This window comes from Humulus lupulus, chromosome 5 (assembly GCF_963169125.1).
Source record: "Humulus lupulus chromosome 5, drHumLupu1.1, whole genome shotgun sequence".
Lineage (NCBI taxonomy): Eukaryota > Viridiplantae > Streptophyta > Magnoliopsida > Rosales > Cannabaceae > Humulus > Humulus lupulus.
The window spans coordinates 177,500,893-177,526,094 of NC_084797.1; the positions used below are offsets into that span (position 1 = coordinate 177,500,893).

General features: G+C 40.3%; 1 protein-coding gene across 1 annotated transcript; it reads left to right on the plus strand.

The window, feature by feature from the left end:
* Positions 1–21,669: 21,669 nt before the first annotated feature.
* LOC133779732 (uncharacterized) lies at positions 21,670–21,990 on the plus strand. The gene has a single exon (XM_062219651.1). The coding sequence runs from the start codon at positions 21,670–21,672 to the stop codon at positions 21,988–21,990; it is 321 nt and encodes a 106-aa protein (XP_062075635.1).
* Positions 21,991–25,202: the final 3,212 nt, after the last annotated feature.

The following is a 25,202-nucleotide window of genomic DNA, read 5'->3' on the forward strand; positions in this document are numbered from 1 at the left end:
ATCCATATTTAGCTCCCTCATTGCCCAGTAAGCATTATTTTCCATCTCCACTCGCAAATGACATGCTTTACCAAAAACTAACTGGTATGGTTACATGCCAATATGAGTCTTGTATGAAGTCCTATATGCCCATAATGCATCATCTAGCTTCTTAGACCAATCTCTTCTTGATCTATTGACTGTCTTCTCAAGGATACTGTTGACTTCTCTATTTGACAATTCCGCTTAACCATTGGTTTGAGGATGGTATGGCAGAGAGGTTTTATGAAGAACACCATAACGAGCAAGCAAATTATCCATCATCTTGTTACAAAAATGGCTGTCTTTGTCACTTATGAAAGCCCTAGGCGTGCCAAAATGAGTGAATATGTGCTTGTGCAAGAATTTGAGTACCACCTTGCTATCATTTGTAGGTGTTGCTACCGCTTCCACCCATTTAGATACATGATCCACCACTAGCAGGATGTACTTGTTATTGTAAGATGCTGGAAAGGGACCCATACAATCTATACCCCATACATCAAATAATTCCACCTCAAGAATCCCAAGTAAGGGTATCTCATCTCTCCTTGAAATACTTCCAACTCGTTGACATCGAACACAAGCTTTTACAAAGGTATTCACATCTTTCCACAACGTAGGCCAATGGAAACCACACTGGAATACCTTTGCAGCTGTCCTTGTTGCTTTGAAATGACCACCACAATGGAAAGTATGACAATGAGTAAAAATCAATACCATCTCATCTTTAGGCACACAACAATGAATAATCTGATATGCACAATGCTTGTATAAGATGGGCTCCTCCCAATAATAATGCTTTACCTCCTAATAAAACTTTTTTAGTTGTTGTCTAGACATCTCTGGAGGCACTATATTGGCAGCCAAGAAGTTAACATAGTCAGTGAACCACGATCCTCCTTATTCTCCTATACCTTAAATAGCTACTCATCCAAAAAAAGCATCATTAATCTTCACCTCTTTCACACTTTGACTTTGTTCTCATTCTAATTTGGAAAAATGGTCAACCACCAAATTTTTAGTTCCTTTCTTATCCCTAATCTCCATGTCAAATTCTTGTAGCAATAGAACCCAACGAATAAGACGAGGCTTTGTATCTTTCTTGGTCATAAGGTATTTAATGGCGGAATGATCAATGTATGCTATTACCTTATTCCCAATGAGATATGGACTAAACTTATCAAAAGCGAACACAATGGCCAAGAGCTCCTTTTCTGTAGTGGCATAATTACCTGAGCATCATTCAAAGTACAACTCACATAATAAATCATTCTAAATACCTTGTCAACTTGTTGCTCAACACTGCTCCTACTACATAGTCACTTGCATCACACATTAACTCAAATGGCAGTTCCCAATTTGGTGCAACGACTATCGGTGCTGAAGTCACCTTCTCCTTAAGTACCTTGAAGCATGGCAAAACTTCTCATCAAATTCAAAAGGTACTCCATTAATTAACAATGTAGATAAGGGTATCAAAATCTTGGAAAAATCTTTAATGAATTTTCTATAAAACTCCGCATGACCAAGAAAAATTCTCACTCCTTTAACTAAGACATGAGGTGGTAAATTCTCTATTGTTGATATCTTAGCCCAATCTACCTCAATTCCCCTACTCGAGATCTTATGCCCTAATACAATTCCTTCATTTACCATAAAGTGACACTTCTCCCAATTCAAGACTAAGTGCGATTCCTGACATCTCTTCAGAACTATTTACTGAGTTTTTCAGAAACTATAAATATATTAAGAAATAAGAGCTAGAAAGAAAGACTGAGAAATAAATGAGATCACCGTTTTTACGTGGTTGGGGCGTTAATGTGCCTTAGTCCACGAGTCATTAGTATTAGGCTCTAAAGAGTTTTAACAATGGAGGTTTTCTACAAGTTCAGCAGCGCTTTGCTTACAAGAGAAAATTTGGGATCCTCGCTATAGTGCACAACTGACCCTATTTATAGGCAGTCATGTCACTTGGTCTGGACTAATCCGGGCCCAATAAGGATATAATTACAATTCCTTGCTAATGGAGTCATAATACAAGAAAGGTGACATAGTTAAGGGTTGTTAATCTGGGCCCAATGGGTTGGCTTAGGCGTGTTGAAGCCTTACAACTGTCCTTTGTACGTTAGCACGGACTAATCCGTGTGGGCTATTGAGGTGATCCAGGGGACATGATTTGTCAGAGTAGTGGCAGTACTATTTCCTAGGAATAGTGTACGTTCCGTGCGTACCCCATTCTGCAGGTTAGTTAGGGAGACCAACCTTCGAATTTCTTGGGCAAACGTCAACATCAGGGAAGACTAGGCTTGTAAGGTGACCGATGGTTGTCAGCGCATTTCTCAAAGCATCCCGTCTGTGTGAAAAAGGTGCTTTGGGTACTCGAGGGGCCTGTTTAATGCTTCTGCACTATCCAGAGCTGTTGGATGGGGATAGTTTTGGGGTTTTCAAGGTGGACCATTGGATGAGATAGGTGTAGATCGTGGATTGACGAATCCACAATTTAGTACTCGATTGGGCCAATTAATGCCCTTGCACTATCCGGGACCGTCGGATGAGGCTAGTCTTGGGATCTTCATTGTGGACCCTTCGATTGAATATTAACTTTTCTTCCTATAAATACCTCAACAGGCTCACTTCCACATTTTTACTGATCCCAAATTCTCAATCTAGAGAGTAGAGAGCCAAAATTTCGTATGTTCAAAGTTGCCGACGAAATTCTCTGGTGGTTAGTGCATCTTCGTGCCCAATTGTCTCTGAAGAAACCTTTTTTCATTCAGCAAGCAGACAATTCTGTCCCAGTTCATCCGTCTGGGAGCGTCGACGAACTGCTACATTGCCTCCTCAAGTTCAAGACCGAATTACTATTGGCATTGTCGCATGAAACTCAACGTATCCCAAATCCACTACCCCACAGTAAGTTTTTTGGTCACTTTCTTATATATTTTGGTCATTTTTATTGCCATGTTATTTCCGCGACAATATAGACGTGAGGGCCGTGACCACCGTGTAAGGTGGTTCTAAGTAGTGGTAGTGATAGAGATGAACAGTAGGGTTTCTAGATGACACCTCACACCATAGGTAGTTTGATTGGTGAAGCAGGCTTGATTGTCCCGGACCACTGAACTCGGACGCCCCAAAGCCGTTTGGCTGAATTAGTTTATTAACACTTTAGTTCTCGACTTATGTTCCTGGGATATCTATTGAACCTTGATCTAGGTCCGGAGGGGACCTCTCCAAGAAATTTTAGGAGAATCCTCGTACCTTAACAAGTTTTCTTCGGTTTTGGTGCTAATTGCTTGGCTTTCACTTTTCTTGTTGCTTTCAGGTCTTTGATCATGGGTTGTGGCATTACTTTGCATCTGAAAGATGAGGTCCAAGCGGGCCCTGTAGTCCTGGAGGGGCACAAGCTTCCCACGGGCAACACGTGGGAAATGGACGGGGAAAAGAATGAATTCTGGAACTAGCGGATGCTAAATGAACTAGAGAAGGCCCTCGGAGTAGAGTTGACTCCATGGCTCTTTTACAACAGACTGGCCCGGCGAGAAGAGACAGCTCATACCAGAGCATGCATGTTCAAGGCTTGGAGCATAGGCCATATCAGTGCGGGAGCTACTCTCCCGCTCCACGACTATTTCGCGCGGTTCCTCAAGTTCGTGGGGATCGCGCCTTTTCAGCTTCTACCCCAAGCATATAAATTGCTTGTGGGATGGCGCATATTCTTTGCTTCAAAGGAGATCACGACACTCACCCCCACGGAGGTGTTGTACTTTTACAAGATGGAGCCACAACTGAATTCTAAGGACAAAACGCGAGACGAATTTTATAAGTTGAAGGCTCGTGGCATTAGTCCGGATCCATTCAGCACATGGAAACATCCCCCGGATGTCAGGCATTATTGGTTCACGACATTTGGGTTCCTCCTAGAGAAGAACCCCACCCTTGTAACACCCTAAACTCCAGGGATCGTTACGGTGTGCCTTTTAAACAGTGCTAAACTCGCTAATCGAGCCATTTGGCCATAATCGTGTAACTAAGTATGATTAGCAATTTAGGGTTAAATTTTTTGGTTAAGATATAACGTTTCACTAGAACGTTTATTGTATACATTGGGATCCCAAAAATATAATTTAAAGGTTTATTACAAAAAATATTTACAACCAACCGACCTAAGCGGCAAAATAGGTTTTAACCCTAGTTCCTCTTTCAACCCTCAGCCGTGGTGGTCGAGCAGCCGCATATGTACACATCGTCACCTAAGGTCTTCAACTCAAGGATGGTCCAGCTTTCTTTTGCCTTTACATGCACCACATAGCACCCGTGAGCCGAAGCCCAGCAAGAAAACTCAATATGCTCATGAACAATAATAACATGTCATCAAATCATAATGTGCATGCCTAGCAATAATAACCTTAATCACACATGAAAATAAGTTCAAATAATGATGGTTGTGGGCCCTGCCCTCCTGTATGGATGACTATCAAGTCAATCCTAAATAGATGAGTGATTAACACTTGAGGTTCTGATAACCATGCTGGGGCTTATAGCCCTAATTAAATGGGATCTGCACCCTTAGATAAGTGACTAAGGAGTCACTAACGTGGGATCTGTACCCTTAGATGAGTGACTGATGAGCAAGTCACTAGCATGGGATCTGCACCCTTAAATGAGTGACTAAGGAGTCACTAGTGTGGGTTCCGTACCCTTAGCCATGTGACGATACAGTCTCCTGGGCCTTCTCGCCCTGGATCTAAGTAACTAGCCATAGACTAGACAAGCACTTATAGTTTTCATTGAACTTGAGGTTGGTCCGGAATTAATGCTCATGATGAGTCATTCAATGCAGATGTCAATTAGATCTAATCTTTCATCAGCTCTATGTTCATGAAGCTTATGCCGCTCCTGACTCTTAGGTCAGTAACATACGACCAGCGCTCAAAACTACTATTGAACTTGACTAGTAAGTCACAGCTTCACAGCTAGTTCTGACACCATTGCCGGTTCTGACTAGTAAGTCAGTGCCACGCATAAGTAAGCAATGCTACTAGACATATATCATATGTCAAATACCCAAATATAGGGCATTCAACATGCTTACTTAACAATTGCTAGCATAATTAGGATCATGCACAAACATAGAGACTCAAGCTTTGATCAACCTCATATTCAACATTCATGGCATGCCCTAACCACATGTTTCTCGTGCATCACATGCATCACATACGGGGTGCAGTTTTCTTACCTCTGGTTTAAGCGAGAAATAACAAATGAACGACCCTAGAGAACAATCGATCCTTTAATCCCTTAGAGGTCACCTAGTCATAACCAAATACAACCTCCAATTAATGAAATCAACAATAATAGGGTCTTGACCTAAACCTCACTCCCGGGACCCCGAATTGTACCCAAAAAGTGAGTAGATTAACCTTAGGAATTGAAACCCCGAGCCAAAAACCCTCAAAAGTGCCCAAAATATGCACCAGGAAAAATAGGGTAGCGCTACAACGCTTCCCCCCCAGCGCTACAACCAGGGGAAAATTTGCCCTGGCTAGCGCTGTAGCGCTACCCTTTGGGCGCTGTAGCGCTAGCACCAGGCAGATTCATCCTGGTTTTAGCCTCCTTTGAATCCTCCATTTCCAACCTAAAAATCAAGCTTCCAAACTCCATTTAAACCCCCAAATGAACCCAAATACCATCTACACATGACCTAGGCATCACAACCCAAGTAACCCTAGCCAAAACTTCCATCAAACTCTCAACTTTCCAATTCAAAACTCAAACTGAAAACCAAATGAAAACAAAGCAAGAACTAAGGTTTTAATGGCTAGAAACTTACCTCAATCTCAGCTTAGCATCCTCTTCAATGGTGGAACACAACCCTAGCTTATCACAGCTTGGTTCCCTGGCTTGGTTCCTTAAAATAAAGCTTCAAAATTCAAGAAGAAATGGAGAGAAAATGGTGTACGGGAGAAGGAAGAGGAGGTGCTATGTTTAGGTTCACTTCCATAGCCTTCTAATGGCTAATTATAAGCTTAGGGTGAAAAGACCTAAATGCCCTCATGCCTAAATAAAAGCCTCAACAATCACCAAGGGAAAAATCGTCCTTTCCTGCCTATGTCGTTAATCAAAATTAACACCCTCCAATTCTCGCTATTCTCAATATTCTTAAATGACAATAAATCATATCCCATTACCCTTTAATTTTCGACAATGTTCAAATCCTCAAATCACCCCGAGCCTCGAAATTAACCCCGTTATGACTAGACTGAAAACTTGCATTCAAAGATCGTCTCATGCCGAATGGCTCGAAAAAATCCACATATAATGTGGTATTATTTATAATTCACCCACACGCATGAAAATACACAATCACGCCCTCAATGGGCCAAATTACCAAAATTCCCTTATAATTAAAAATGGACCCATATGCATGCATTTATCATCATATCATAATATAATTCACATAAACATGCATATAATCATTTAATAATATAATAAATCAATTATGGCCCTCCCGGCCTCCTAATCAAGGTCCTAAACCTTATTAGGAAATTTGGGGCATTACAACCTTGATGCTAGACTTTCAGCGCGTGGGTAAGTCGTCCTTCTTCATTTTTCATCTAGCCCTATGTTTAGTTTATTGGAAACTCACGTTCCTGTGAATTAGTCCATATGCTCCAGCTTGGCTCACTATGTCGATCCTGGATAGAAAAGTATTATGCCACCCTTAGTGTTGAGGAGCTGGATGTGGGAGGCTTCGTGACCACGGAGAACCTTCGACTGGTCAAGCAGATTGCCGCCCACCAATCAATAGACGACCCTAGCTTTAGGGGGCTGCAATGTGAGATGGATCCTACCCTGAGAGAGGACCTAGCTCTTATTCACATCGAGGAAATAGAGGTCGTCGTGAAGGCGGACGCGAAGAAAAAGAAAACGGAGCAGGCACGCCATGAGAAGTGGGTCGAGTCTGAGGAATTGGATGCCCTTCTCGAGGGGAGGTAGCCCAACACTGGAGCTCTCGGAGCTAATATTTTGGGTCAAGGTAAAACGCCTCCGGTTTTAACTTACACCCCTCATATTGAGAGCTTAGTTAGGAATAGGCAACAGTACCAGGATTATTTGACTGGGACTGTTAGCGATGTGGGGCTTCCTTTCCCCATTGCTGTAGACACGCTGACCCTCGTGTACTCATCCTGGTTCCTTCAGTACGATAGCTTTTTGGGCCCAGATGACATGGGGGACCAAATTCATTCTTTTGCACTAGGAAAGTTGAGTCATGCCCATTCCATGGATAAGGGTTTGTCCCGGAGGACTTTAGACTTACATGTTTCCTTTACATTTGTCTGTCACCCCCATTCCTTTACGTTACTAATCCGTTTTTTATTCCTATCTCAGGTGACCTGGACATGTCGAATCTCGTGGCCAAAATGAAGGAGATGATCGAGGCTAGGGCTGTTGTGGCCAAGTCCTCAGCAAAAAAAAAAAAAAAAACTGCCAAGGGCTCGGCCAAGAAGAATATAATAGAGCTAATACTCGGGGACTCACAACCGTACCTAGGAGCCCGAAGGAGTTCAAGCTGTAGCATTGGTCCCGGCGGTGTCTGGGCAGCGCCCATCCCAACCTGTTCCTCTCTAGGTCATTAATTTGGAGCAGGAGCCTTCGAAAGGAGGTGGAAGGAGTAAATGGAAAACAAACTCTGTTGCCCTAGAGTCCTCGAAGCGGGCCAAGAAGGAAAAGACCAAGGATTTCTCCTTGGCATAGGAGCATTCCTATGGTGAGAGCCTTGTTATTACGACAGAGCTCTCGGATGCTCCCGAGCTTCTCATCAACCCGACCCTTCCTGGGGAGGAGGATTCAATCATCCTAGAGGAGAGGATGAAGATGGTGACCCGAGCCTTGGATGAGGGGCACGATAAATGGGACGAGGTAGCCCGGGCCTTGCTCCTCCGCCGGAAGGTGGAGCATTTTGAACATCCAGAGGCCTCAACGCCCCTCAGCAAATTGTGGATCGGCTGGAAGCCGAGATGGGTTTTCGGCCTAAGTTGGGGCAGGACACAACCCCACTTGCTGCGGACATACTGGCCCAGGTGGGGACTACAATGTCCACCCTTCAGCTTAAACGCTATGCCACCTTGGCGAGAAAAGAAGCATTCTTCGTCTCTCAGGCCATCTGTCATCAAGTCACTGTGGCAAGCCACTTATCTATTTTATTTCTTTAATATCATTGTCCTTTTGTGTATTCTAACTTTGCTTTGTTCCAGGATGCCTTGCTGGCTCACAGGAACGCGAAACTGATGGCAGAGCTAGCAATGAAGTTGGAGATGACCCAAATGGAGCTGGAGGGGGCTGTCAATCAACGCGAAGCTGCCAGGGAAGCCTACGCCAATGAGGCTACCCGTGTCCAGTATGAGCATGAGAAGGCTCTGTCCCGGAGAGATGCCGAACACAAGAAATTGGTCGAGAATCTAGAGGCAGAGCTATCCCGTTCTCGCGGCTCGGAGGCTTCTACCAAGGCGCTCTTGGAGGCGGCCGAGGCCCAAATTTTCCAAGAGAGGGAAAAGGTAGTGTTTCTCGGGGCACAAAACCAGGCTTTGGAGGCCATGGCCTAGCTGGAGATGAAGCGGAGCGAGAAGGCTCGTAAGGAGAAGGAGTAGGCTGACGAATTGTTGGTGGCCAAATTTGATGAGGCCGTTTACATGGCTTGGCTCCACGATTAGAATATGAATCTCCTCCTCTATCCAGATCTGGCTGTGAAGAGGGTCAAGCTTGAAGCCAAGGAAAAGGAGGATGCGGCGCTTCTTGCTGGGGATCAGGAAGATGAGAACGCTCCAGACGTCCCAGAGCAGAACGAAGCCTAGGCCTGGGCCTAAGCCTTTGTACTTTAATTTAGGGCTCCCTATTTCCTTTTCTTTGTTTTTGTAAACCTATTATTTTTATGGGCGCAAGTGCATCGAAGACAATTGCTTATCCATCCGTATTGTTATTATTTTTGTTTTTGCACAATGGTTCCGGCTTTATATTCATTTATTTTTCTCAAAAATTCACTAAGTGTTTTACCACTATGTATGAATTGAGATTAAATGTGGCATCCTAGTTCCAATGGACAGGACCATTAGGGGAAACCAAAGTTCCAGTCTCGACGACCTGGGTTGTTTTGGACTTAGCAAATATAACTTAACTGGTTTATCCTGACTTTATGGTATAGGTTCCAACGACCTGGACCGTTATGAGTTTCTTAGATATGACTCAGTTTATTAATTTATTTTGAACCTGAGGTTTAGGTGCCAACGGCCTGGACCGTTAAGGAGTTATCAACTGTCATCTGCTTAATCTGCCCTGATTCTGATGTTTAGGTTCTAATGCCCTGGACCATTAAAAATATGACTTAGGTAGAAATTACTTGATTAACTTATCTCGATCCTGAGGTTCAGGTTCCAACGACCTGGGCCGTTTACAAGACTAAACTTAATAAATTTAAAACCTAAGATTTAAGTTCCAACGGTCCTGGACCGTTCTAGGGGAACCTTGATTAGACTATCCCATACCATGTTAGGTCCGGACCAACTTTTTTGGGAGTTGGGTTTTGAATCCCCGGACCATATGGATCCAGGTTAGGACTGGGCTTTGAGCCTTGCATCCTTTTTAAGGAGTTGGATTTTGAACCTTCTGGAAAATATGGGTCCGGGCTAGGACTGGGCTTTGAGCCTTGTGTCCTTTTCTGGTTGAACCCCTCCAGACCACATAGATTATGGTTAGGACTGGGCTTTGAGCCTTGCATCCTTTTTTGCTGGGAGTTGGGTTTTGAACCCCATGTCTACACAAGTTTGGATTAGGACTAAGCTCTGAGCTTTGCATCCTTTTTTGTTCTTAATCCTGGACTTGTGTAGATTGTGCTACCCCCCAATTGACCAAAGAGGGTAGTCTTAGGTCACTTGTTCGTGTAAAAATTAAAGACGGACATGAACTTTTTATTTTCTTACAACATTTCTTATGGTGTATTTTCCACACCATTTTCATTAAAAAAGAAATGGCCCTGGGGCATATATTACTTGAAATTAAAAATGTTAGAAAGAGGATAATTAGATCCTTCGGACTACTGATAGTATTGGCGGAGGTGTTCTGCGTTCCAGGCCCTTGGGACCTCTGTTCCGTCTAGCTGATTTAAGAGATATGTTCCCGGACATACTTCGTTTTGGATCTCATAGGGTCCTTCCCAGTTTGGTGCTAGAACCCCCACTCCCGGATCTTGAGATGCAGGTGTAACGCCCTAAACTCCAAGGGCCGTTACGGTGTGCCTTATAAACAGTGCTAAACTTGTTAATCGAGTCATTTGGCCAAAATCGTGTAACTAAGTATGATTAGCAGTTTAGGGATTAAAATTTTTGGTTAAGATATAACGTTTCATTATAACGTTTACTGTATACGTTGGGGTCCCAAAAATATAATTTAAAGAACTATTACAAGAAAATATTTACAACTAGCCGATCTAAGCGGCATAGGGTTTAACCCTAGTTCCTCCTTCAACCCTCGACCGTGGCGGTCGAGTAGCCGCATATGTGCACATCGTCACCTAAGCTCTCCAACTCAAGGATGGTCCAGCTTTCTTTTGCCTTTACCTGCACCACATAGCACCCGTGAGCCGAAGCCCAGCAAGAAAAACTTAATATGCTCATGAACAGTAATAACATGTCATCAAATCATAAGGCACACGCCTAGCAAATATAGCCCTACTCAAGCAGGCAAATAAGTTCGAATAATGCACAAGTGACCGATTAACAAGTCACTAACAGGGGGTCTGTACCTTTAAACGAGTGACTAATTATCAAGTCACTAACAGGGGGTCAGTACCTTTAAACGAGTGACTAATCATCAAGTCACTAACATGGGATTCCGCTCCCTCAGCCATGTGACAAAATAGTCACCTAGACCTTTGGCCTTGGCTCTGAGTAACTAGTCCTAGACTAGTCAAGCGCTTATAATTGTCATTGAGCTTAGGGTCAGTCCATCATTAATACCCCATATGAGTCATTCAATGGTGATGTCGATTAGATCTAATCGTTTATCGGCCCTGCGTTCTTGACGCTTATGCCGTTTCTGATTCTCAGGTCAGTAATACGCGACCAGTGCCGAATCTGAATAGTCAGTGCCATACGCAAGTAAGCAATGCTACCAAACATATATCATATGTCAAATATCCGAATATAGGGCATTCAACATGCTTACTTAACAATTGCTAGCATAATTAGGATCATGCATAAACACAGAGGCTCAAGCTCTGAACAATCTCATATTCAATACTCATAGCATGCCCTAATCACATGTTTCTCGTGGAACACATGCATCACATTTAATCACTTGATATGCCTCAACAATAACCACGCATGTCACATTTATACATCCAACATTCATCAGGAATAACCATGCATGTCATATATATAGGGTGTATTTTTCTTACCTTTGGTCCAAGCACAGGTTACCAATAAACAAGCCACAAGCACGATCCTTACTCCAAGCCTCTAGTGATAACCTAGTCACAACCATAAACGGTGATCCAATAAGTTCAAGTTCTAAAACCAATCCCGGAACCAAGACCTAGCCTCCAAGTCATCAAACCCCACTAATCCGGGTAGTAGGAATGATCCCGAGGCCTAAGGTTTGAGTTCCTAAGCGTAAAACATCATTTCAGCCATAAATACCCTCAAGAGCCGCGGCCCCCAGCCAGAATAGAGGCATCAGGGGCAAGCGCTGTGATTCCCTACACCTAGTGCCACGGCCCCCAGAGCTCCCAAAGTCTTCCTCCTGCTTCATCGAGCTTGGGCCACGGTGCCCAAGAACAGGGCTGCGGCCCAACCTCGGACCAGCCAATCTTCTCTGACTTTAACCTTTTAAAACCTCCCAAAAACATATCCAAACATCTCCAAACTCAAAAATCAAAGTTCCCAACACATCCCCATGATCCAAAACCCATAAAACCCAAGTCTCAAATCTAACAAAAACTCATCAAAACACAAAGTCCAATTCAAGCTTAAAAACTTTAAAAAACTTAGAACTTAAAACTTGAATTACCTCCGATTGAGCTGTTTCCAACTAAATCCTCCGGCTAATAAGCTTCTTATCTTTCCTAGGATCGCTATGCCTCGATCCTCGCTTAAATCCGAGTCCTAGAACTCAAGTTACCTTCGAAAACACAATCAGGGAATGAAAATAGAACTTTGAGGGAGAGAGAACGTACAGAACGTTCTTTTTATTTCTTAAAAGGTTACTTAAAGCTTAAGTAGCCTCAACCAAATCCTAACAGTCGGGGTCCCGAAAACATCCCCGGGGACAAAATAGTCAAAACCTCCAGAATTTCCCCATGATCTTACTAACTCCCAATTTATCACCAAATATTCATTCTCATTACCCAATAACCCAGTAATGCTCTAAATACCCCTTGACTCACTTCGAGTCAAGAATAAATCCCAATGTGACTTTCCCACTAGCTTACCTCCTAGGATCATCTCGTGTTGGGTAACCCCGGCTTAACCAAATAATAATAAAGCACCACACACATATCACATATATGCCAAATATGCCCGAAATGGCCAAAATATGAAAATCACCCAATTACTCAGAAATGGGTTCACATGAAATGCGCCGGCAAAAACAAAGATTTTTGCCGGCGTTACCTTTGCCGGCGCAATTTCGACTTGCGCCGGCAAAATTTTAACACTATAATAGAAGTGACTTTTGCCAGCGCAATTCACCTAACGCGCCGGCAAAATTCAACGTGAAATTAATGTTGTGCACGTTTTCAAGGACGTAGGTGACCAGACTTTTGCCGGCGCGTTTTGTTGCGCCGGCAAAAGTCTAAAAATACGTCGGTAAAGGCATGCTTATTTAAACGGTGTCGTTTTGAACTAGGGTTTCTCTGATAGACTTTTGTCGGCGCATTTTCATAACGATATAGCTCAGCCGCCCGAGCCTTCTTCCCCATTTTTTTTTTTCAATTTCTCAATTTTCTCTCATCTTCACCATTTTCCTCTCTTCTTCAACGACATCACCCCTCATTTTCCCTCTCAAGGTAAGCTCAAGGTAAGTTATTTTATTTTCTTCATTGTTTGTTTGTTTTGCCCATGAATTTTCCCTCTCATTTCTATTTTTTTTCTCAGTTGTACACCAGACCACCCCGCCACCACCGAACCACCACGTCGACTGGACCTCCACAAAATTTGGTATATACAAATATATATATATATTATATATATAAACTGATATATATTATATATTATATATAATCTGATATATATATTATATTATATATTATATAATCTGATATATATTATATATTTAAACTGATATACATATATATATTTAAACTGGTATATATATTTATATAAACTGATATATATATTTATAAATATAATTGATGTACATGTTTAGAGACATAAATTCCCTATTAATGGAATTAACTGCACTTACCATATATATCAACAACATCTTCATGATTTTGATTTAGATATGGATTTTCATGACCAAATTTACTTTAGCCCACTTGCTCCCTGATACAGGAACAAAATTAATTACATTCTTTTTCAATCACTGGCCTGCAGTTATTAATGATAGGATGTTGGCAGATAGATACGTGCTTTTTATTGTGCAGACTGAGATGACCGAGCATCGAGCATCCCAGAGTACGACCCCTGTATCATCTGCTGCTTCTTGTGTCGGCGATAATGTCGACGGTCAGTTCCCGCCTGATATGGATATTGTCACGGATGTCCTTGGACCCCGCTCGCGTTATAAGAAAGGGTGGGGGGTTGCCTAGGTTGAAGGCAATTGGCGCAAAGAGGGCAGCATCTTCGTCAACTTCTCAAATGTTCGGGCAATTGCCACCTGAAGTGGACACCATTTTGTAGCGAAGTCAGGACATTATGCTAGAAAATCTGAACCTAAACAAGCATACGACTAAACTTGAGAGTCGTCAACGGCGTCAAGATCTCCTGCTCAGTGCTTTGTTGAAGCAGGTTGGTGAAATGGCTCCTGGTTTTACTGTTGACTTACCAGAACAGGATTCGGACGAGGACAATGATGCTGACGGGGGCGGGGATGATGAGGCGGGCAATACTCATTTATAGAACTTATTTATTTATTTAAAGTTTAATTTATTAGACATTTATTTATTTTACTAAACTACTTTTATATTTTCATGTTTGGTGGAGACAATAAATATTAATAGTTGTAATTTTTTTTATTTATTTATAAAATTTTAATTTTATTTCTAATTAAATAATATTACTAAAAAATTAAATAATTATTAATATATTAAAATCGAAATTTATTAATTAATATTAATATATTGAAAATAAAATTAGTAATATAATAAAAAAAATTATTTAAAAAATACTTTTACCGGCGCAAAATTACGTCGGCAAAAGTCTCAACCCTCACTGCATATATACACCTTTCTCGGCGCAAAAATGCGCCACTAAAAGAGTCATCTTTTGCCGGCGCATTTTTGCACCGCTAAAAGTGTTTTCCACAACAACGCGACAAAATTTTTGCCGGCGCATCCTTATTTTTTCCGGCGCATTTTTTTGTCGCCAAAAAATACCATTGCCAGCACATTACGTTTTGCGTCGGCAAAAGTGAAATTAGCGACGGGGGTATGTCGTGGACCTTTGCCGGCGCAAAACCTTACTTTTGTCGGCGCAAATTTGCGCCGACAAAAGTGAGGTTTTTTGTAGTGTAGGGAGGGAAGGAGAAGAAGAAAGAAAAGGAGGAGAGGAAGAAGAGAATGAAGGATTCAATACAAGGGTATGTATTTTTTGTATTTGTGGTTTTCAATCCTCTCTTCTTTTTCTTTCTTGAGTTTTGATGAGTTATTGTTGTGGTTTGTTGGTGTTCTTCTTTTCTCTTGGTGGATTTCGAAAAGCCCTAGGCTTGAACAAGTGGTGGCTATAATTTTGGGTTGGTCACTTTTGTGTTCTTGATTTCACAATCAAGTGAGGTAATGAGATTTCTAACCGTTTTGTTGTTATGATTTGGGTTGTATTGGTTGATTGATATTTTGGCTTTGATACATGAAGGGTTGGCCTAGGTGTGTGGCTCTATGATTTCATGTGGTTTTGGTGTTAGGCATCATATTATTATTGGTCATGGGAAAATTGTGTTATGGTTAAACTATGAAAAAGTTTTGTTTCTATTTGTATAAGATGAGATTGGGTGAAAGATAAAAGTTAGAAGTTTTACTATTTTATGTGTATTGGTTTCGTTTTATGGGCATGTTTAGGTTTATGATTGTTTGTGACTTTGAATATGGATTTCTATTGGCTATGAAACTATGTTGATCTCTTGTTATATGAATTGTTTGATCTTAGGATCTTGAGTATGATGATATTGATGTTATGATATCTATGTGAAAGCATGCAAGGGTTTGGTTTTGATCCACTAAATATGATGATCTTGGTATTTTATGTTTATGAGAATGAGGGTTTTGGCCTATAGGGCATTGATGCATGATTGTGTTTTTTTTTTCACCTATACTTGTTAGGAACATGCTAGGTTAATGTAAAGGTATATATGAATATTGGAGTTGTATGCTAATAATGCATGTTGTCTTTATTATTTTGTTGGGTGGCATGTATGAACTCATTGGAAATATAATAGGGTGTTGTAAGGTTTTAAATGAATATGTGTTAGTTATTTTATTTTCAATTATTTGTATAATAGGAGCATGTTAGGATTTGTGATTTATTTGTGCTAATTAAACATGCATGATTTTGTATGAATCTTGTGAGGCATGATGCAAAAGAAGAATTTTATGATGATTTATGCTTGCTGATTTTTGGTGTCTAAGTGGTTCGTATATGATGAAAATAATGATTTGGATGTTTAAATAATTTGGCTAATGTTTTGATGTTTCAAGAAATTAAGTGGAAGGTTTTAAGATTCCTTGAAATGATATTTTTGCACAAATTATTACCTACAGATTTTTTTTTTTATTTTTTAGAAAATATTGAGTGTTAAACATAAAAATGGTGATTTTGAGAATAAAGATAGTTGCTGGAATTTTTGTAAAAAAAAGTGAAGTTGTATTTTTAATAAAAGAAATTTGGTGAGTATCTTGAAATAAATTAATACCCTAAACTATGGTAATATTAAAAGTGGTATTTTTAATGTAATATGAGTGTCTATTTTAATAGTTATGATTTTTTATTAAGAAAAATGTTGAATTTAGTTCACTTGTGAATTTTAAGTAAATTAAATTATGGCTGAAAGTTTAGTTAAATATTTATAAAAATAATTATTGGATTTTTCACATATGAATTTATTCTATTTTAAAATTAATATTTAAAAACAACACAAGTAAAAAAAAAAAGTAATTTTCCACATCTAAAAATTATATTTTTCTCACATTAAACTTGTAAATTTGTTAATTGGTTTATAATGTTATTTTCTAAATAAACATGTTAAATTATGAGAATTTTACATAATTTTTTAGTTTTGGTTATTTTACGGAATTTAAAAGTAAGTAATGGAGTTATTATATTTTAAATGATTAAATAAATTATTTTATGAAATAAAATAATGTCTTGAGAGATTTAATTAACCTAGTAATTTTAAGAAGATAAAATAATGGTAAACAAAGTATGTTACAAGTTTATTATTTTGAAAACGATAGAAGTAAGACGCGTAGAATTATCGTTTTAAACGCCACGTTTACGCAACGTTCCCACGTATGCATGTCGCATGCAAATTCACTTTTACGTTAAAAAATATGTCTATTATGCAACCATGTAGTTTTTATAGAAAGATCATGCATGCAATATAGGTAGAATGTGCATTATTCTTTTATGACCTTATGTGTAATTATGCATTGTTGTATGTTGCGAGTAACTCTCACCATGTGTGCATGACCCATGCACACATGAGTTATATGAGTGGGCAAAATAGAGATTATGTGAAGCTAAGCAATGTTATTTTGATTATGGTATAGGCTCGTTGAGAATTTGTCATTTTACTTAGCTTGGACCTAAGGTAAGGAAGTTAGATAGAATTTTGTTTATTTATGCTGTGAATGGTAAGACTGTTCGTATGAATGAAAATGTAATGAATTATGAAATGCTATAATATGATGATATGTTGGATTGTATGATTGCTGTATGATATGAATGGATGTTAGCGTGATGAACACGACACTTCAAATAAAGGGGTTACTAAGGATATGAAGACGTAATCGAGTTATATGTAATGGTTGTTAGCGTGTTGAACGTGACACAACAAGGGGTTACAAAGGATATGAAGGCGTAACCGAGTTATATGTAATGGTTGTTAGCGTGTTGAACGTGACACAACAAAGGAGTTACTAAGGATATGAAGACGTAACCCGACTTACTAAGGATATAAAGACGTAACTCCAAGGGCGGACGCGCCGATGTTATTCAAGGACCAAAGATCCTGTTTACCTCAAAGGGTGACATGGACAAGTTAGCGGGCCATGCTCACAAGGAAAATGTTTATGATGATGTTATGATGTTTATGCTATGATGATGCTATGATGTTTATGTTATGATGATGTTATGATGATGTTATGATGTTTATGCTATGATGATGCTATGATGTTTATGTTATGATGATGTTATGATAATGAAATTAATGTTGACGTGATTATGTTTATGTTTATGATATTGACACCATTATGACAATGATGCTATGATGTATAAAGATGGACGAATGTGTTTGTGACTTGTTGTATCTTACTTGTTTGTTGTTTGTACTTTCTTATTGGGCTTTTAGCTCACCCCTTCCTTTCCCTTCCAGGTAGCAAATAGGTTTCTCTATGACACACGTGGTGATGTGGGGAGTTCTGTCGTCCTGGTGTGTATGGCGTGGGGGCATCCTATGGACGAGAAACGATCAGTTTAAAACGCCATTTTCTTTTAATAATGTTATGTTTAATGGGACTTTTTAAAACTTATCAGTGAGACTTGAACTTTTGGTTGTTTTAGAACTTTGCATGAAAACTGATATTTTGTTTTTAAACTATTGGGCCCAACTTGCACGTTTTAAGAAAGACCCCACTGAAATCTTTATAATAAGTGACTTTCTCTTATAAATCAATGAATATGTGAATGTTTTACAAAGCACTAGACTAGGATGTTTTTACATATGGTATCAGAGACATGTTGTCCATGTTTCCAATGACCCTCCCCATACACGCTAAAGATGGGAAGATCTCACCTCACCGCGTCGTAAGTATTTGTTCTATATGTTATCGTTTCCTTTCTGCTTTTAAATTTTTTTAGTTTTGTAATTGTTGTGTAGAAAGTATGTCTCTAGTAATTAGGACTTCTAGAAATAAAATTCTCGATGGGCTCAGTGGAATCTCAAGGGTTCATATAGATGATGTAAACGCAGAGATGAGTGGATATGAGCTCCCTAAAAGATGTTTGTTGAGAATGAATGTATTTAATGGATGAGATGCATCATAGGAAATCGCAAGTATGACACTATCAAGTTTAAAGTAAAGCGAATAATGGATTACGTCAATTATAATATAACTGGACACTATCAAGATCAAAGGACACATATGCTTTACGACACGATTGTTAATATAGACATAGGTTAGGGAGTTTACTCCATAACATTGTCTTGCGAGGTGATGTTGTTAACTAGATAGATACGTGGAGTAGCAGAGGAGCACACAAAGTGGACACGCCACAACATTTAGTAACAAACAACACCAAAACCTCAATGGAGTAAATTGAGACTATGGTGGCGGAGAGGCGAGTAAATCCACGATAACATAGTTCAACATAGAGGACAATGACAAGCTATGAACTGATGCAACAATGAGGATAAGTAATGAGTTGCGACATGAAAAAATAAGACAAAGGCTACTAGTACAGACTAAGAATTTCCAGGGACAACAAGATAATTAGCAATCCTAAAAGTAGTTGCTAGAATTTGGTGGGACATGGTTAAGAAGACACACACTTTAGACACCATCACCTGGGCTGACTTTGTACAAGTTTTCAACAAAAAGTACTACAATGCTACATTACTAGAAACTAGAGTTAATGAGTTTGTGACACTGACACAAGGTAGTCTTCCAGTCACATAGTATGCCTAGAAGTTTGACAGAATGGCAAGGTTTGCACCTAAGATAGTCTCAATGAGGTCATGAGTGTTTAAGGATTCATACGGGGACTGAAGCCTATGATTGCCAGAGATGTCAAAATGACCAGTACAGAGCTAGTTAGCTATGCTGAGATTCTAGACAAAGCTTTAGACATTGAATATATCACAACAACCGCAACAGTCGAAATGATGATGAAAACCGTGGGAATCACCAAAGCAATAAAGTTGAGCACCCCAGCTGTCCTAAATGTTCGAAACGACACCCAGGAGAATGACAGGCTGGTACCAATAAATGTTTCAAGTGCGGCCAGGCAGGTCTTGTGAGAAAGAATTGGCCACAATAGAAAGTGAGACAGAACAACAAAAACTATCTGGTGCCAGCAAGGGTTTTCGCCTTAACCCAGAATGAAGCGGCCAATAGCAACACTGTAGTTACAGGTCAGCTCCCTATATCTGGTACGATGTGTAGAGTCTTAATTGATTCTGGAGCGACTCATTCTTATGTTTCCATGAATGTGATTGATAGACTGAATATGCCTTGTAAGATGTTTGAACACACCTCTCTTTTCCTTATGGCACCTTTGCCTTTAGAAGGATGTCGTTTGGGCTATGCAATGCCCCCGCCACTTTCCAACGTTGTATGATGGAAATATTTTCAGATATGGTGGAGAAGTCTCTTGAAGTCGTCATGGATGATTTTTCAGTATTTGGGGAGTCTTTTGACACTTGTTTGGCTAACTTGGAGCAAGTTTTAGCAAGATGTGAAGAAAAGAATTTAGTACTCAATTGGGAAAAATGCCATTTCATGGTGCAAGAAGGCATTGTGTTGGGCCACATAATTTCTAACAAGGGCATAGAAGTGGATAGAGCAAAGCTGGAAGTCATTGAAAAATTACCACCACTTACTACAGTCAAGGGGATTAGAAGCTTTTTGGGGCACGCGGGCTTCTATAGGAGGTTTATAAAAGGTTTTTCAAAGATTTCTAAGCCCCTTTGTTCCTTACTTGAAAAAATCGCGCATTTGAGTTCACCAAGGAGTGTCAAGAAGCATTTGTGACTTTAAAAAAGGCTCTTATCACCACACCCATCATTGTAGCTCCGGATTGGTCTCTCCCCTTTGAATTGATGTGTGATGCTAGTGACTTTGCTGTGGGTGCCGTACTTGGGCAGCGAAAAGAAAAGGTTTTTCATTCCATTTACTATGCAAGCAAGACATTAGCCGATGCCCAATTGAACTATACCACCACCGAGAAAGAGCTTTTGGCGGTGGTGTTTGCTTTTGAAAAGTTTAGAACTTATCTTGTGGGGACTAAAGTGGTGGTTTACACTGATCATTCAGTGATCAAATATCTAATTGCCAAGAAGGATGCTAAGCCAAGACTTATTCGATGGGTGTTGCTTCTTCAAGAATTTGACTTGGAAATTCGGGATAGAAAAGGAACGGAGAACCAAGTGGCTGGCCATTTATCTAGACTTGAAGCTAGAAGTGAAAAGCAAAAGGAAGGGCCTATTAAAGAGACATTTCCCGATGAGAAATTGTTGGTTGTGAACCAAACCACTACTCCATGGTACGCTGATTTTGTCAACTATTTGGTGAGTGGTTTGTAGCCACCTGATTTGAATAGGCAGTAGCTCAAGAAGTTCTTTCATGATGTGAGATTTTATTATTGAGATGAGTCCTATTTGTACAAACAATGTTTAGATCGAATCATGAGGTGTTGTGTTCATAAGGATGAATTTTCAAGCATACTTAAGCATTGTCATTCAGCTCCTTATGGTGGACATTTTGGTGAGCAAAGGACAGCCGCTAAGGTTTTTCAATCGGGGTACTTTTGGCCTTCTGTCTTCAAGGATGCTCATGAATTTGCTAAGAGATGTGACCGTTGCCAGCATGTTGAAAATATTTCAGCAAGGAGTGAAATGCCTTTAAATAGCATCCTTGAAGTGGAATTGTTCGATGTTTGGGGAATCGACTTCATGGGGCCATTTCCACCATCATTTGGGAATTTGTATATCTTGGTGGCAGTTGACTACGTCTCTAAGTGGGTTGAAGCAGTGGCAAGTCTTACTAATGATTCCAAGGTGGTCATGAAGTTCTTACATAAGCATGTGTTCACTCGTTTTGGCACTCCAAGGGCACTTATAAGTAATGAAGGAACCCACTTTGTGAACAAGATTTTGGCAGCTTTGTTAGCCAAATATAGAGTGAAGCACAAGATTGCCACCGCCTACCACCCCCAAACAAATGGTCAAGCGGAAATATCTAATAGAGAGATCAAAGGAATCCTAGAGAAAGTGGTGAATCCTAGTAGAAAGGATTGGTCTCAGCGATTGGATGATGCTCTTTGGGCCTATAGAATGGCTTTCAAAACCCTTTTGGGTATGTCACTGTATCGTTTGGTTTTTGGGAAAGCTTGCCATTTGCCCGTTGAGTTGGAGCATAAGGCATATTGGGCCACCAAGAAGTTAAATATGGATCTCCAAGCTGCTGGAGAAGCTCGAAAGTTATAGTTAAATGACCTGGAAGAGATGAAGTTGTTCTCCTATGAAAATGCTAAGTTATACAAGGAGAAAACTAAGAGGTGGCATGATCAGAAAATTCAAGCTCGAGTCTTTGAGAAGGGGCAGAAAGTGTTACTCTTCAACTCGCACTTGAAGTTGTTTCCAGGCAAGTTGAAGTCCCGTTGGTCAGGCCCATTCACTGTGGTGAAAGTTTACCCCTTTGGAGCAGTTGAAGTTCAGGAAGATCAATTCGGAAGGGAGTTTAAAGTGAATGGGCAGCGACTAAAACATTATTGGGGAGGTGAGGTCGACCGCGAGAAGACCTCCATCACTTTGGAGGATCCTTAAAGCTGTTGTTGTTTTGGATTGTCAAGTGATTCATGCACTAATTTAAAGACAACCCAAAAAGAAGCAAGTGTAAAGTGATAGTGTCTATAGAAAAAAGAAAGAAAAGAAATATATATATATATATATATACATATGAGTGTTTTTAATTATTTTTATTTTTAATTTTAATTTTTGTAATTTTAATTCCATTTTATTGTGATGTTTTGGAGTGGTTTTATGTGTATTTTGGTGTTTCAGGTGTTAAGAAAGCAAGAAATAAAGTGTTTTGGAAGTGATTTTAGAGTCTGATGGTTTTGCGAGATTTTTGCTTTAGCGAAATGGCCGCAAATATTTCCGAAAAAAAGGGGTTACGTCAAGTTATAATTGTTGAAGCAAAGTTTAAGCAAAATGGTAGTAATCTTGGTAGAGAAAAAAATCCTAGGTCGTGATTTCATTCAGAGGTATATATATATAATACTATATGTATATATATATATAAAAGTTTATATATATTATTATATACATATAAGAATATTTAAAAAAATAAAAAACATATATATAATAATAATAAATATAGTAATATATTTATTTACAATTTTTTTATACATATAACGAAAAATATATATATAATATAGTAAAAATTTATATATAATATAAGTTTATATAACCTATACAATGTATGAAATATATGTATATATATATAATATCAATAAAATTTATATTATATATAAAATGTATATTTATATATGCATCTAAATGATCTGATGCCCTACTTCCCCCATTATCATCTTCCCCACCTACGAGAAGCACTCAAGCCACCCATTCCCCCCAATCTCACCAGACGCAGCCACAACCCCAGGCGCCCCTGCCCTTCGTGCGCCTCAGCTGAGTGAACCACGACCCCAGACGCCTAGGCGCGCCACTCCAGTCACAACTGAACCCAGGTGTGACCCCAACTCTCGACACCTAGGCAACCAACAGCTCACGAGCCACACGTTGGCTGGGTTTCCCAGCAGTCACCCCTCGGCACCCAGGTGCGGCTCTATGCGCGCATCATGTACATCAGGCGCATTTTTGGTCAGTTGCTGCTCCAAACCCGCAGCACTCAGGCGCCATTTGCTTGGGTCACTTCAAGCTTGTGCACTTCTAGCCCAGTCCGAGCCTAGACGTCTCCAAGTCGAGTCTCAACCATTTCTCTTCATCAAGCCACTAAAAAATATTAGGGTATTAATTTCCTTATCCTCATACAATTTGGTGAATTGGGGGGGGGGGGATTTGTTGATAAGCAGGATCTGTGTTGATTGGGTGCTGATTTTGCTGTCTTATTGCCGTGTGATTAAGTTGATCCTGTTTTGCCTAAAATGACCACTAAAACAAGAGCCCAGAGAAAGAAACCCAAATCTACCCCTCCATCCCCTGTCCCACCACCACACAAACCAAAATCTACACCAACCTCTACCCCACAAACAACCAAAAAGAAATCCAAAACCACCATTGCCCCATTAAAAGCCCCACAAATTCCCACTGCCCTTACTATTGCCTCCCCCAGCAACTATAAATGCTCCTACCCCAACAAAAACTACCCCGCCAGTCACAAAATCAACAACAACTCGTCCTAAATCGAAGAGAGCCACCAAACCCACATCCAATGCACCTACTCCAAAGAAACAAAAGGCCTCCTCTTCCACCAAAATTGCCTCCCAGCCAGCGACCAGTGCCGTACCGACCCCTTCCACCAAGAAAAACTCAACTCCTTCCGGCCCCACTAAAAAGTTTACTTCTGATCAAGCCAAAGCACAATACAAATCCATTAAAATCAAGAAGTTTCTCCAAGAAAAGGGCGTCTTACCCACCATTGTTGAGCTGCCAGAATTTATCAGCAGAGTCATTGAGTAGCACAACTAGGAGGTGTTATGTCAAAAGCCTGTGCAAGCTCTCATCCCACTGGTGCGAGAGTTCTATGCCAACATAGCCTCTGCTGAAAATTCTGAAGTGCTGGTTCGAGGCAAGGTTGTCTCCTTTGCTGGTGAGGCTATTAATTACCTCTTTTGGTTAGCCAGCGTTGAATGCACTGCATATAATGAGATGGCCTTGGCCCTTTCACCAGAAAACTTTGACAAGGCACTGCAACATGTTGCAGCCCCCGGAGTTCAGTGGTGCCTATCTTCTGGCGATGTCTCACTCTCTTGCACACCTCTTTTTTTTCCAGAAGCTGGAGTGTGGTTAAATTTTCTTAAGTGCCGCTTGTTGCCCACCACGCATGACACTACAGTGTCCAAGGAGAGGGTGCTCCTGCTATACTGTATACTGGTTGGGCTGAGTATCAATGTGGGCCAGTTGATCTCTAGGCAGATTGCTAGCTGTGCCGGGAATAAAAAAAGGAAGTTGTCTTTCCATCACTCATTACACAGCTGTGCATTAGAGCTAGGGTGCCTTTTGCCTCCACAGAGGATGTACTTTTCGAGCGTCGGGACATCGATTTCACTATCATTGGTCAGACTCGTGCGTCTACCTCAGCAGCTTAGCCCTCCACCATGCCTCCACCAGCTCCGCCCCTTGCTCTTGCCCTCATTGACCTCATTGCTCAGCAGAGGGAGATTCTTGGACGGCTGGTGTCCCTAGAAGCTTAGCACCATGACTACTGGAAGTACACTAAGCAGAGGGATGCTGCACTCATCAAGTCCCTCCAGTGAAACTTCACCAAACCAACCACTGCATTCCCAGTGTTCCCCAGCTCCATCTTGGAGGCTTGGCCCGCTTCAGTTGTTCCTGATGACCCTAGTCCTTCGGATGCTGACTCCGAGGACTAGGTGGAGGGAGCCTCTTTAACTCACCTTTTGATTTGTATTTATTATTCTGTACTTAATTCCTGTCTTGAACTATCTTGTTGTTTACCTTTCATTGTCTATTGTTTTGTATTGCTTCTGTGTTGTCTTGTTGATTCTTATGTTCTTGTCTTGTTGTTTAGTTAAACCTTTTTTGGATACTCTTTGCTTTTGTTCGTAGGTAACTAGGGGGCTCAATGACGATCTTGCAACACTTTAACAACACTTTTAAGTTGAATGACTTTCTTTCTTAACTTTTCAACTAAATTCTTTGAGTGTGAATATTGCTAGCCAATGATTGATGAGACTGTTTCTCTTTTTAGTATGTGCATAGCTTGATTAAACAATTTTGAGACCCTATACAGAGCTAGTTTCTTGTGAGAGCCTAAGTTTCTAGAATTACTTAGA

Bases quoted from the DNA above. Each gene is read 5' to 3' on its own strand.
- LOC133779732 (XM_062219651.1), top strand. From the start codon at position 21,670: ATGAAGTTGTTCTCCTATGAAAATGCTAAGTTATACAAGGAGAAAACT.